Source organism: Clinocottus analis, unplaced genomic scaffold (genome assembly GCF_023055335.1).
Source record: "Clinocottus analis isolate CAN_PGR_092001 unplaced genomic scaffold, fCliAna1.0.p SCAF_5, whole genome shotgun sequence".
Classification (NCBI taxonomy): domain Eukaryota; kingdom Metazoa; phylum Chordata; class Actinopteri; order Perciformes; family Cottidae; genus Clinocottus; species Clinocottus analis.
Window position 1 is genome coordinate 11,860,073 of NW_027176207.1, and position 14,934 is coordinate 11,875,006.

General features: G+C 39.1%; 1 protein-coding gene across 1 annotated transcript; it reads left to right on the plus strand.

Annotated features, from left to right (window-relative positions):
* The first annotated feature begins 6,338 nt into the window (after window positions 1-6,338).
* map3k7cl (map3k7 C-terminal like) lies at window positions 6,339-13,495 on the plus strand. Its single transcript, XM_068601346.1, has 4 exons — window positions 6,339-6,414; window positions 8,287-8,345; window positions 9,571-9,686; window positions 13,029-13,495. The coding sequence occupies exons 1-4, from the start codon at window positions 6,339-6,341 to the stop codon at window positions 13,207-13,209; spliced, it is 432 nt and encodes a 143-aa protein (XP_068457447.1). The 3' UTR covers window positions 13,210-13,495.
* Window positions 13,496-14,934: the final 1,439 nt, after the last annotated feature.

Consider the following 14,934-nt stretch of genomic DNA (forward strand, 5'->3'; position numbering starts at 1 on the left):
CACAGAACCACTTTGTATGTAACATTATTTAATTCATTTTCTTATTAAATTTGCCTTTACATTAACCTTTTTATCGACATGTTTTGATATTTTCATTGACATGACTTTTACATCTCCTTTCTACTGTGTTCTGAGCTTGAAGCTATATCTCTATATCTGGGTAAAATCAATCAATCAGAAAAGCTCTTTGTCCCTCCACCACCTCTTTACTAACCCTCTAATCACCTTCATCTTCCAGTACAACCGACCTTGAACTCTTGTCAATGGACTTGACATGTGTGATATGTTCTTTGGGAATAGACTATTGAAGGCAGCAATTCAGTATTTTTTTTTGTTGACATTTTTTAAATACTGCCATCAATTTAAATCAGGTAAAGAACACAACCATTATTTACAAATAATTATATTGACACTGTCTGTAGTGCAAAATGTTAATGGAGCACCTGAAGCATTTAGCCTTAATACAATTCATTATCAATAATGTCAGGACTTTCAAAGCTGACTTAACATTTAACAGCTAATGCGTGACATTTCAAACAGGAAAGTGCAATAAATGATGCGATATAAATACTTCATAAATTCCTGGAGTCAGAGTTTTTGTTGTGATATTCCTCTGGATGGATGGTGTGCACTGGTTTGTGTGCATCCTATGAGAATTGCACTGAGCTTTTCTTAATCTCTTCATGTAATGAGTTTTCTTTTTTTTTTGGTATTCAGATTAATTCTGGTATTGGGCTCAGTCCAATGTAATAGCGTTTAGTTGTCTCTAATCTCCTAACCCCATAATTCTTAATCAAAACCAAAGGCAGTATTTTTTTTTTATCGTCATCTAATCCGCCATAAATGAGGCCATGGATTACAACTCTGCTTTGGCGTTCTTCACGGCTCAACAGGACTTTCTTGCTCCTGACTTCACCTGAACAATATTCTGCTGTTGGACAAGGTTTCAGTCTTCACCTGTGTTCATGATCCAGTTTGTTTTTCACACACAATTACTATTATTTCCTCTCAATATTCCTGAAACAGAGTTTTCAGCCTTAGCCTTGATGGAGAGTTGAAAGAGAAATTGGGAAATATACAGAGATAGTGGCATCTGTCGGTTTGTGCCGTCAGCAAGAAGGTCAGAGATTATGATCCATACTTCTATAATTCTTGCACACATGAAGAGTCGGTCCTGAGAAATCAAGATGAAAAGACAGCTCAAAGAGCCCGTTGTTGACATTTGTATATGGCCTTTATTGCGTTTACCTGATGGAAAGGTCAGCAACAGACGGAAAATTTAATTAAATTTAGTCTGTTTACAATTTTTTTTATAAAACCAGCTGCATTATAGAAATACATTTTACATCAGAAAGCACTTCTTCCAGAATTTCTCCTTCATATGCGTCTGAATCTGACATGTAAATCGTTCAAACCTGTCAAACCGAACGACATAATGTGAGGTTCTCAACTGTACATACAGAAGACTCAAAGCTTTGCTATGACTCCAATGTAAAAGAGTGGCAGGCATTTGAGTATGGCCCATCCATCACAATGAGATGAACGGTCTCTGGGGCTGATAAGGCAGGTCTGTGTCAACAGCCTGTCAATGGAGACAAATGAGGATGAGGAGGGCTCTGGGAGGTGCAGAGCATCATTTATCTTTCTTTCTCTATTGTCTGTCTGTGTCTTTCTTTCTGTCCTACCATCTGAAATCCTCACTGTAAATAATTGAGGGGTAATGCTCTCATCTGCTGGTGTATAGGTGAACTGGCCTCATCTATGTATACCTTCAGAATATTGCAGTAAATCAGAACATGGGGAAACCCTGAACAGTAATTCTTTCAGAGACCTGATTGCTTGTTTTTTTAGGCCCAGCTTCAAAGACTTAAGGTCAGTTCAGCATTTCATTCATTATTATTTCAAACCTATAATGAATTATTGTCATATACATTCAGTGCATAAACAGACTAAATGGAAGGTTGAAGAATACTCTGCAAACAAATTGTTGCTATTTTAAAACAAAAATGATTCATTCATATTTATTTTTCACAGGATATGAACCATTTTCATCAAGTAAGCCCACCACAGACTGGTCTTCAATGTAACATATATTAATGATGTTGTACTACAACGGCTGGTACATGTGCTCTTTGTATAAAGGTGAGGGCTTGGCACCGCCTCTTCTCTTAGTTCTGAATAGTTAATGCTTCTGGTCATCAATATGCTGATGGTATTTTAATGATCATAATTGGTTAGGGATGATCCAAGTCACCCAATGCTCTCCACACAACTTGAGCGCCGCTTGATTCCAGTCCCTGCGATATCCAGTTGCGGTTTACTTTTAACAGACTGGTGAGTAATATGCACAATATTTCTAGCTTTTTGCATGAACATAAAACATTCGTAGAGTCTCAGCAGGTAAAAGACCCAGCAAGTAGCATGTGTCATGAGCATATTGTATCGGCTTTAGAGCTGTAATGACAAGGTTGTAAATGATAATATGCACATATTTTCATGTGACGTATAATGCACTGACAGGACATTGAGGGAGTTAATTAAGGAGTCCATGGCGTCCCAGATGCCACAGAGACCACCAGCAGCTGAGACCGCTGACATCTGTCCAACATCCTGTCTGAAGACGGCTTCTGACCCCACAAACCAACTTCTCGCAGAGCTGAAGGTGTGCACAGACATCACCACTGGGTGAGTGGTGACAGTACTTTAAGCTAAGAAAGTGTTATGTTGTTGTTTTCAATATATTGCTGGTCTTTCAGGGTGGTGTTTTTTTTAAATTTTTTATAAAGAAACATTTCAGGAATTACCTTTGACTCCTCCACCAAGTTCCTTCATTCAAGGAGCAACATATAGAAATAAACCCAGTGCCATAGTTCACACAATTGAAAAGTATACTTTACGATTTAGAATTAGCAGGATCTATAGTTAGAAACATCTGGATCTGGTCTATTGTTTACTATTACATTATACTATTATATTCAAATATGTATGTTTATTAAAGCAAAGTTGTATTCAGAGCTGCGTAGAAAATATATACTTAGCTGAAGAATTTGATAAATGAGACAATGGGAATGTTTTTTGTCATCATGTTCAATAATTTGAAATAACATAGTAAAAATAGTACTTTTTATACCAGCTGACTACTCTTACCTGGTTTTGCAGATTTACTCTTTTGACCTTTGTATGTAATCACCAGAGCAAACTTGTCATATTTGTGTGTAGTTATATTATGTATGCAAGGCATATAAGATAACATTGGATTTGGCATTTTAATGAATAATCTACATTCTGACAAACGCTATGTTATATGCAAATAATGACTTTTGGGATTATTGTACATATTGATTATTGAATTAGAGGGACATTTTAATAAGTTACTTTATTGCACATTAACAATAAAGAAGAGCAGTGAAATTATTGAAAGAGCTTATAAACAGAGGTCGACCAAAGTCAAGGTGAGCTAAATTTCTCAGAGATAAATTTACGAACTGAAATGAGCCAGGCCATAACATATTTAAATATATCAGCCATCACCTACATTATGTCATTTTTAACATGCAGGAGATAGGCTGAATTAAACACAGACATCCTGTAAAGGTCATCTTCAGAAAATGTCAGGCATGGATGGTTCATTCTTCACCGTGGAGTTGGGCTTTAATGTGTAGTTGTGTTCTACCATGAAACACACCAAGAAGTATAGTATTTGGTTGGTTGTCTCAAAGGTTCTCTCAGCGATTAGTCAGACAAAAGCCACGTCAGCTTAAATTGAACATTAAATCAACAAGCACCATTGACCTAACATTTAATAACTATGACATTTAGCAAGTCCCATCCATTTGTAGTGTAAGTAACTGTGACTCTGTATATCACAAACCTGTTTCGAGGAGGAAAAGTGAGGAGAAACTCGCAACTTGCGTCCCTCAGGTCCCTCTCGGGTTCAAGACGGAATAGCTGGCCCCCATTACACTACGACTACCTCTCACAGTCCACAGCTCTCTCTGGTGGTGGAAACTAGAAACACTCTGTCAGCAAAAAAACAAAAACAAATCATTGACATCATACCTTTCCCAACTTCCTCCTACTGTACAGCAGCGCAGCCAAAAATGACTACACATGAGACACGTTTGCCTTGTGCCATGTGCAGAATATGAAGGAGCTGCCGCCGTGCACGATGCGCTTTACACACAGATTCCAGGTCTTGCCACATACAGCTGCCTGCACCAATCACAAAGGGGAGCATGAGAGAAGCACGGCTGTTTGTACATTTTTCGTAGTCATCAAGTAATTAATTACAACGAAATTTACTATTTACAAATTTACAAGCAGAAAAAAATGAAATGACCTCTACTGCAGCCAGCCACCAGGGGGCGGTCAATATGTTTAGGCTGCACCGTAGTGAAGCTGCATTGAACTGTTATGACGTCCATCTATATAACAGTCTATATCAACACTATAATAAATAGATGTATGACCACAATTTGTGACCAGACATTTGGGTCTGTCACACTTTCATTAAATCCTTCCTGCCTGGTACTACAACCTCCCACTCCAAACCCCAAAGTTGTGTCTTTTTGTGTAAAAAATTGAATACAATAATGATTATGAAGAATGATGACCACACCTGGGTTATTTTTTTTTTAAATGTAATACTTTACAGACTATATAAAATGTTTTCACAGCCTAGATATAAGCCTACAGAGAAGAAGCCCTGAATTAACTGATCTATGTGTAACTTAACTTCCTTCTAAAATGTCCACCCTTAAGTGCCTGAAGGCCCTTTAAAGTTTGTATTGTAAAAAAAACCCTCCTCTGTATAAAAAAATCACGTCACCTGCGTTACGACCTCCCCGCAGGAAAACAGACTGGGATGCTTCTTCCTTCAGAGCTTTTATAGCATGAGATGTTCATTCTGAGCAACTGTCTCATTGCACAGCTATTGCAAAGCCAAAGACCATCCCGGCGATCGTGTCACTCACAACAGGGCCGCGGCTATGGGCATTTTTGCGGGCTAAAGTCATGTCATCTGAGACATTTAATTGGGCCCGGGTCCCCACGGGGGGACAGCGGACGGCATTCCTCGACTGCCTGCGCCCTGTTGTGTTGCTCTTCCCCGCATGGCTGCTACAGTCCCTGGATAACATGTCAATGCCAACACAAACTTGAGCTGCTGGAGTACCTCTGACTGATGCATTTATTATGGTGGAACTCGTCTGAATTCTAGATAATATTTGGAGTCTCAAGAGGGAAGTGGAGGTCAACTTTTGAAGCGATAGTTGCCATGCTACGGACGAGAGACGCCTTGTACTATTTCTGAAGAGACCTCAGTGGTGGTCCGACGGAAAAAAGGCGGCTATTAATATTGAGGACGTACACTTCTACTTGATTGTAATCTTTATTTTACGGAATTTCCTGCGTCGGGCTCGTGCTGCTTCAGGTAACAATGGCCTGTTGGCTCAGATGATTCATTTTCAGCTCCCAGGTGCTGGAGATATTCCATGTTTGTAATAAAGTAGTACATCATGATGCGGATTGACGACAATAAGTGCACTATAATGCTATTCCATCAACTGATACTGTTATATTTTGACAGTATAAGGCATGTTTTGCTTTTCCAGCAACTAACAGAGCCTAAAAAAAAGCCTAAATAAAAATGCTTTATTTGCTGGTGTAAAAGGTCATTGAGATTTGTTGTGAGACAGAGGGTTTACCAAGGTTAAAGCAGGCATATGCCTGGATATAAAAAGCCTATACCTCAGCCAGTATGTCAAAGTTCTCTAATTATTTAACCCCGCCGCAACTCTAAATGCATGATGAAACTGGAGGCTGAATGTGTGTGTGTGTGTGTGTGTGTGTGTGTGTGTGTGTGTGTGTGTGTGTGTTGTGTGTGTGTGTGTGTGTTGTGTGTGTGTTCATAGAGCAACGTTCTTTCCTAGGTGTGGATTAATCACGTGATTTATTTAGGCAGGCTTTCATTCCAACTGATCACTGCACCTGCTGAGTTAAGTATATAGTTGAGTGTGGATAAAATGGATGGATGTACTAGGCCAGAATACAAAATGGGGGATAAAAACTTCAAATTAGGATTTATAACATAACTACTACTTAATTTGCGGATTGCCTGGGCCATAAATACAATTGAAAAAAATGCCCTTCACAAAGGCATAGACAACAGAGGAATGTACGAAATCGCCACAATTCTATTTTTTTGTTGTTATAAAAATCACCACAATTTATTAAAAAAAAACCCTTTTAAATTACTTTCATCATCCTGTGCCTTTTAATATACTCTTGTGACTGTGTTAACAGCTCTATTTTGTGCCTGTGGCCTCATGAAGGGATAAATGCTCACCTCAACCAGAAGAGTGTCTCCTGATAAATCTGAAGTTAGAATCGCCTTCAGTCTCGACGACACATCAGGTAAACACATGCTCATTAACAAACTGTGCACTCACACACATACTGTAGCCATCCAAGCACCTCACACACTAAGTCTCCCGCACATACACGTATGTCATGTCGTCTCAGGAATGACAGTAACTAATTATTTTGAGTGTAATTGTACCTGTTACTCAATTGATCATTTCACACCTGCTATTGCTTAGAGCTCTACTCTCACTGCATTTCCAGTATGTGTTGAACACATGCACGGCATTCCTCCCACCAAAACAGACCAGGCACCCCCACCACACACACACACACACCTCACACCCTATCACTTTAACTGTGCTCATTCTCCTACACTGTAGCTGAGACAGGTGCTACCTCTATTTCTGTAGGACCACAGCTTATTAACTAATATATAACTGACCACACATGCATGTGTGCAGCTGTGCACTTGAAAAACGACACACACAAGCGATTCCTTATGGGAGTAGTATTATTATTATAATCAAAACTCTAAAGCCTACCCTACCTATGGTGCAAGGTAGAGTTTGTCAGGATGTTTCACTGCAGTGGGGCCAGACTCTGGGACAGCAGCTGCAGCTATGCAATGGCAGAGTCAGGTTTCCCATCTAATACTAACAGTGTCCTACTGCCTGATTCACTCTTCAGCTTTTAGAACACCGGCCTATATTTATAAGCAGTTAACACGTTCAGTCCTACTCCGCCCATCTCTGATCCCTCTTGTCTTTCTCTTAGGAAGTGAGATGAAGGGCTGTAGCAGGAATGACACTCAAATCCCACTCTCAGCAGTGATTCATTGAACTCCATGACATTCTGCCTGTCATTCTTGCATGGCAACATGTCCTCTGAATCACTTTTTCTTTTCTTAATCATTGTTATTGCTGTACTTTTGTTTGATATTCTCACCCCAACCCTCCATTTGAGTGGATTCATTTTAGTTTCACCTCGTTTTCCATTAAGTGGTTTTGTGAAGTTGCGCTCGGGTTCATCTTATGATAAATCTTAAGGATCAAGTAACTGTTCATGGCCATCTTTTTAGTTGCTATCATGCCCACATACTTGTTTTTTGTTGAAGTGGTTGCTTCCACAGTTGTTCAGGCACAATCTGCCCCTACCCCCCAAAATCACATTTTGGATATTCCCTGGACGGTCATGCTGTTGCCTCTTTGAACTTGTGTTCCTCAGCAGGGGGACTAAGACCTGTGCTCCATCTAGGGATCATCCTTTCGGGCTCTCATGACTTCATGCCAGGCATAGTTATAACCCCACACGGTGTCAATCCTAAGCATTAGAACTGTATTTATTCCACATCATAATTGGCCCCATGGCTGTAAGCTGGCCCACTGATACTTCTGCTTTTAGAAGGTTGCATCATCCCAGGATTCTCCACATGTGTTCCACAACTCCAGGGGGACATTACTGGCGAGGCAGAGGCTGGTGCAGACAACCTGTCTGTTTCTATCTGTCTGACTGTCTGTCTGTCTGGCAGCCTGCTTGACTGACTGAATCCCTGTTGGTCCATACATCTGGCCTGGCTATTCTTTCTGCCCACTTTGTTTGTCTGTTTGTATTCTTACCCTTCATGTCTTTCAGTAAGACAGCTCATTACTGCTGTACAGTAAAAGGACACGGCTCATTTATACATGGAGCAATGTGTTGCAGTGGCGACGTATAAGAGGCCCCTATAGTGTTGTTGTTTTTTTTCCAATTTAAGAACCTAAAAAGCTATTAAAGCATCTGCCTTTTTGATACACCATTCAGTGAACCTATATACTGTTGAATGTTAAACAGTTGGATCATTTACGATATACAATATTGTGTTTTATATGTCAGTATATATCAATCATTATACTGATATCTGAATAATGCATTCTGTGTCTATAGATGTAAAAGATGTGGAGGATCTACATCAGACTTTCCCAGATCTTGAACAGCGACTGCAGGTATACAATACTGTGTGTGTGTGTGTGTGTGTGTGTGTGTGTGTGTGTGTGTGTGTGTGTGTGTGTGTGTGTATATATATATATATATATATATATATATATATATATATATATATATATATATATATATATATATATATATATATATATATATATATATACTTTACTTGTCCATAAGGTGGCATCATATTGCTTTGAACACACACCTCGTTTTGTTGGCCGAGCAGCAGCAGAGATAGCTTTTGCGTGCCTTTTAAAGGAAAAGTCCAAACTTTCCCTGCACTCTTATGCTATGAGCGTTTTGCATTTCATGGATTGCTCTGGTTTGTGTCTTAATGCTTTATTTTTTTAATGGATCTAATGGAGAGTCAAATGCCAACTGAATTCTCTCTTTGAGTTTAAATACATTTGCTCTGTAAATAATGCTGTTGCTATCATTATTGCTCCCTCCTTTTACTGTATAACTATCTTACACCTAAAGCTCAGCTCAGTGGAATAATGCTGGAAATGACCCACTATAAAAGATCTAGGGGCAGGTTAAGAAGAAAAGTATAGATTGAAAATGTACTTCTGAAAAATGTGTGTGATGCTGGAATTTCCCTCTAAAACTCTATTCTGTTTATGGTAGAAACAGAAGAAGGTTGGGTTAAGCTTATCAACTTTTTAAATCAATTCAAGTCAAGTCTTCACTCTGTCAAGTCTTCACTCTGCACGCTCAATCTGCTTTTAGTGTTGTCCTTGAATTACCCTTCAACGAGAGCCACAGCCAGGGTCACATAAAGTGCATGTTGGCTTAGAGTATCAAATGAGAACAGCAGGAGCAGGCCAATGAATTAAAACGTTCATGCACTGTAACACAGGCTAATAGAGGTTTCTGTTTCATTCCCATTCATCGTCGTTATAATTTTTTATAATCAATATTCATAATACATTTATAGGACTGAAATGGTTTGAGTGCAATATTCTGATTTGCCATTACACTTGTTTCCCCCTTTAAGGCCTTCCATGGGGTGAAAATAAAACATTTATAGGTCTTATACATGTATTATGGCGGTAATATGGAGACAAGTTAGTTCAGGTCTCAATTATTATCCTCACAGCAAATTGTATGGACCTTCTTGGAAAGTTCCAAATAACAGGTCCAGGTTTGTATATATTATAAACTCTTGTTTAGTTTTTCCTGGTCCTAAACTAACATAATAGCTCTCTCTCTAACCTTTTGCAGCCAGTGCCCCCTTGTGGGTCTCTGAGAGAGAGTGTTCAGGTGTACAAGGAGCACTGCAGGATGGCGAGAGACTTCCACCAGGTCAAACATGAGATCGCCGTGATTGAGGACTGCAAGTGAGTCCCTGTGAATGCCTTTTGAAATAAAATGAAGAAAAACAACTAGACAGGAGCTCCTAATGGGTGCATTGGGAGCTCATCTGGTCACGAGGTTGCATGTTCAAATTACGTTTGGTGTCACTGCGTGGATCAGAAGTGAAAGAAGTATAGTCGAAGGAAATGTTCAAAAAATCCACTTAATGGTACACTATTAGGTCATATTGATTCAAGGAGAACACATAAGAATGTGCTTTTATAATATTAATCATTTATTGTAATATTAGTGGAAGTTTTTAACATAAATGTGGACCACTAGAAATGGCAACTCTTATACTGGAGGACTAAAGACACGCTGGATCAAAATGTCCACCAGATGGCACATGTTTATAGCTCTCCCACAGCATTTAGCACATGATCTACAAGCGGGTCCTTTTCAGAAGCTGATATTTGAAAAGCTACTAATGTATGACTTTGATTTCAGATGAATTTCTTTATTATTAAAATTACTTTTAAATTAGAAACAAGATCAAACGTGTGTATGTATACAGGAATGAGTGTGAATGTGACGGTTGCAGTGTACACAGGGTTTCCTTCTTCGATTCTGAACAATATTTGTGAAAAGTAACATTGTTACTGTGGCAAATATTACACTTATTTAAAAGGTTGCCTGATGCTAATTGAGTGAGACCTGCTGTATGCTATAATGCACATAGCATATGTATAACACACACACACACACACAATGCACACTGTCCCCTGTGCCCTCAGCAGCTGTGGGTAGTTTTAGCAGTGGGATTTTCAAGGCCCTTGCTGTTACCCCACCACCACACATGCACACACATACAAACAAACACATGCACACACACACACACACACACGCACACACACACACAACAACACCACTTGGCAGCACCTAAATAGAGAACAGCGGGCAGACTCTGATGTGATGAGTATAGCCTTGAGTTTGGATAAGAAAATGATGAGTCAGGCCAGTAGAAACTATTGGTGCTCTTTTTTTCACACTGTAGCTCATGCCAATTTCCACTGACACACACAAAGTTAGATTTACACTTAAAGTAAAGTGAGACACAACGAGACAGAAGTAACAGTAACACTATTGTGCTTTTAGGCTGATACTAAAAATGCAATTACGCTATCACTGATACAAATGCTTCACTTTGAACATTGAGTCATTTTTTTGTGAAAGGGTAAATATTTTTAGCAATTGCTTATCAACCATTATACAATGACAGTTTTGTTACTTCCCATATCATCATACAAAGATAGACAGGAGACAGACTGGATGATGTGTTGCAAGGATGACAACAGGAACAAAACTGTGGAGGGATTTTCCAAAATTTCAGTATCAAACAAATACACACTGTACCACTGTTTAGCGAACTTAACAACACAGTTCTTAATTTCAATTATTCCTGTAATACCAGTGAAATGAATCACAAGACATTAATATGAGGACTCATGTGGTTCAACCTTTCACTGGACCATATCACTACACAAAGAGATTACACAACAAATTGTTCCAATTGTGAAAGAGTTCTAAAAACATCCATATCAGAGGTTTTGAAATTGTTTTAGTACACACCGTAAGGTGTTTGTTTCCTCCAAATTTGATAGTATTTTACTTATTTCTTTAAATATGGAAAAAGTGTTCTGTACAATTGATATCAGATTTGATCTGGCTTCTCTGGTTTTCCGTATGGAATTTTTTTTGACTGAAAAAGATCTCTTCCTCTTTATTAGGTTTCTTACTCTTGGATCTGGCCTCACAGGAAATGAATAGTCGAAACAGGTTTTTTTTAGACAATGAACACCATTTCAATACCAACACCATTTCTAATGAATTGTCCATTGTAATCATCAGTTTATGATTCAGAAAAGCTGCATTTTAATGATGCCTCATTTTGGACTCAATAAGTTAAATGTATCCAAACGACGCACCGTTAATTCTTGAGAAAATTATATTTTGACTTAAGTCAATAAAAAAAATGAGAACCATGTAGTTTTAGATACTATTTATTTAAAAGGTAAATATGAGATCCAAATAGAAATAAAAAAGTAACAAAATTCAAAACACTCACATCCCGATATCACACTGAAATAATTGTAATATTGGGGCAAATGCTGAACAAAACTTAATCTAAGTCATATTCATAAGTTTAAATCAGTTGTGTTTTTAATAAACAGAACTGGAGAAAATGTTATGGCAAACCTGTCTAATGTGTGTGTAAATTTATCTCAAAGAAATTACGTTTTGGACCATTAAAGAATTTAACATTGCAACCTCCAGTAAATTAAAAACAGTAGCCAATAGTCAGCTTCTGTCAAAGGTATGGCATAAAAGCTCCACAGACAGCCTATATTCTAGAATAGAGACTCCTTATCTTCTCTGTTGACGCTGCCGGTATGTGACTTAGTAATACAACACTGACATTAACACAGTCTCGGGTGTGAGGACATGACACGCATGTCACACACATGTGTGCTCATGCTGCCTTTCAAAGTCCAAAGGCTGATCTCTTCAGAGTGTAAAATCACTGTTTGCCAGCAGCAGTCAGGTCATCCTGTCTAAACCAGAGCTACAGTCCTTCAATTCAATTGGCTTCATTGGGAAAGATAGTTGGGAGAAGGAAATACTGTTAGTTTATGTTATTTATTCTGTCATGCACATACAAGTGCTCAGCCCACATGGACTTACAATACACCAACAATACAGTTGGAGTGGAGAAACGTTTGCCAGAGAATAACAACCTTTTATACTTATATTATTGCAAACAAATAACTTTACAGAGACCTTTGGTGAAATGCTGCTTCAATGCTCTACATTAGCTTTCATCTTAACCCAGTATGTCTGTGACTTTATACTACGCATTAGCACACCATCTTCCATTTTACATAAGGCAACATTTTCCCTCAGCTTCATACATGTTATACTGCTTTAGGCCATGGCCCACCAGATGTTGTAATGATTTTTTCCAAAGAGGTTATCTTTGTTGCCCAACAGTAAGCAGTGTTTTTCTTTTTCAAAAGCTTAGTCCTTCCTGTAGTTTTCATAATTTCAATGTTTATTTTGGTTTCTCTGGCTCCGCCCCTTTCACTCTAGAAACAACACAGCTGGAGAATCTAAATTGCTCATAGGTATGAATGTGAGTGATCGTCTGCAAATTTGGGAACCTGTTATGTGTGTTTCCCTGCCTCAGGCCAAGTGTAAGCTGGGACAACGGTTGACTCAACAGTAAAATAAATGTACAATTATGAGAATTTGTGAGAATTTTTATGTAAAAACATGTTATTAACATTTTGTATTTTTATTTAAAATGTTTAATTGTACTCCTCTCTTAGGCGCAAGTTGCTAGCAGAGCTGGTGGAGGATGAGAAGGTTGCCATGGAGATTGCTCGTCTTGAGGAGGAGTTTCGGCGTCTAACCGAGGAGAACCGCACCTTGATGACTGTCCACAACGAGCGCGCTCAGCAGCTGGAAAGACTCTGCTTGACCAATCGAACGAGGCATGACTCCTCGTGACCTCTGACCTCTGCAGAACGTGAGGCCTGCGAACATCCAGCTGCCTCCAGGGCAGGACACCATGCAGAAATAAAGGCCCAGCTAGTGTTCAATCTTCATGCCAACAGTCAGTGAATCAGCGACAGAAAGGCGTTGTGTTTATGCATGTCTGAGTCATTTGTTTGAACCGCAGACTTACTGTCATCATCTGTGTGAAGCTGTTGTAGTGATTCTACCAAACCATGACACACTTTTCTGGGTTTTGTTATTATGTGATCTTGCAGAACCTCCGTGGTCGCCATCACAATATCTCACAGTGTATATTTATGCAATGTCAGCTGCTGTGAATCACCAGATATGCTGATATCTGTCTCAGGTCCTGTAGAGACTCAGATCTTTTACCTGAGGTCTGTGGAGGGAGCCAAAGGTAGTATGATGTGGTCCAAATGTTGTATGTTCTCTCTCCCACCCCGTCACTTGCCCGTCAAGTTCCTGTTATGATAAAAAAGGAAATGAGACAAATGTTTAACAGAGTATCAGGGATCGGGAAATAATAGCCATTTGTGAGGAACAGCAAAAGAAGAAGGGTGATTATCTATTTCACAATAAGTATCTGCTGCGACACAACACTGTATGAGTTGTACATTTTTTTGATGTAGCGTGTCTCACCCACCTGTAGAAAAGGAGGTATACAACAAGATAAACTGTTGATTATCGTCCTCGTCTAATAATAAAATGCATTTTATTTTAACACTAGCATCAGTTCCTTAGTTTCATTTCCTGCCATGCTTTTGTGTTTATGCGGTATTTATGACCGTGTCGTGGCGCTTACATGGAAAAAGGAACTAGTTTTTGTTTGTTTTTTCACGAGGAGATTAGCTCAGTCTGGAATTCTGAAACCGTCACCTGATTGGCCAGTTTGACACTGGCCGCCTTCGCTCTTCCTCCTTCAAACCGTCTGACATTACATTGACAACTGTCCTTTGTGGAGATGCTTAGACCACTTTGTTGCACTTTACTGCGTGGCACCCTGGCATTCAAGGTGTGCATTCCCTTTATAGAATTTTTTTTTCAAAGTTTATCATGAAACAAATGTTCAGGCAGTGTTCATGTGCCGCAAAAGTCATCTTTATCGTAGTACCACATATATTTGACAAATTAATATTTGGCCAGAAAAGCTGCTGACACCTCAAAAGCCTGAAGTGTGAAATGAAGATGGGGACAAATAATACATTACACTAGCTGTGTTGGTCCCCCTCTCTCAGGTGCAGTTTCATTTATTTTTGCATGTGTTCTCAAAATGCACTTTCTCGCAATTTGTCAAGTAAATCCATACAACACTGAAGGCGCAGACAATAGTTAACAACCTGTTGGATTTCTGTTCTCAACCATTCTCTGATCTCTGAACTGTGTAAATCTATAAAGCGGTAAATCAATAAAGGGGTTTTCTGGGAAAAGCCTTTTAGTGTACCAGATAAATTCAAGGGTGGGATTGGTGTGGACGGGAAAAACTGCTTACTCATCTTATATCAGCAGGAGTCTATGAGTCAGCGCTCTGTTACACCCAGAGTTGTTGCAACACACAGACACACACACACACACACACACAGACACACAAACACACACACACACCCACACACACTCTCACTCCCTCTATCTCTCCCTCCCTCTCACATACTCACACACAAGCCATATGACTGAGTCAAGCTCAGTTTTTAGTTTGTACCAGAGTTGAGATAAGACTTT

Bases quoted from the DNA above. Each gene is read 5' to 3' on its own strand.
- map3k7cl (XM_068601346.1), top strand. From the start codon at position 6,339: ATGCTCACCTCAACCAGAAGAGTGTCTCCTGATAAATCTGAAGTTAGA. The intron at 8,346-9,570 runs GTATACAATACT...AACCTTTTGCAG, and splicing joins ATCTTGAACAGCGACTGCAG to CCAGTGCCCCCTTGTGGGTC. The intron at 9,687-13,028 runs GTGAGTCCCTGT...CTCCTCTCTTAG, and splicing joins GCCGTGATTGAGGACTGCAA to GCGCAAGTTGCTAGCAGAGC.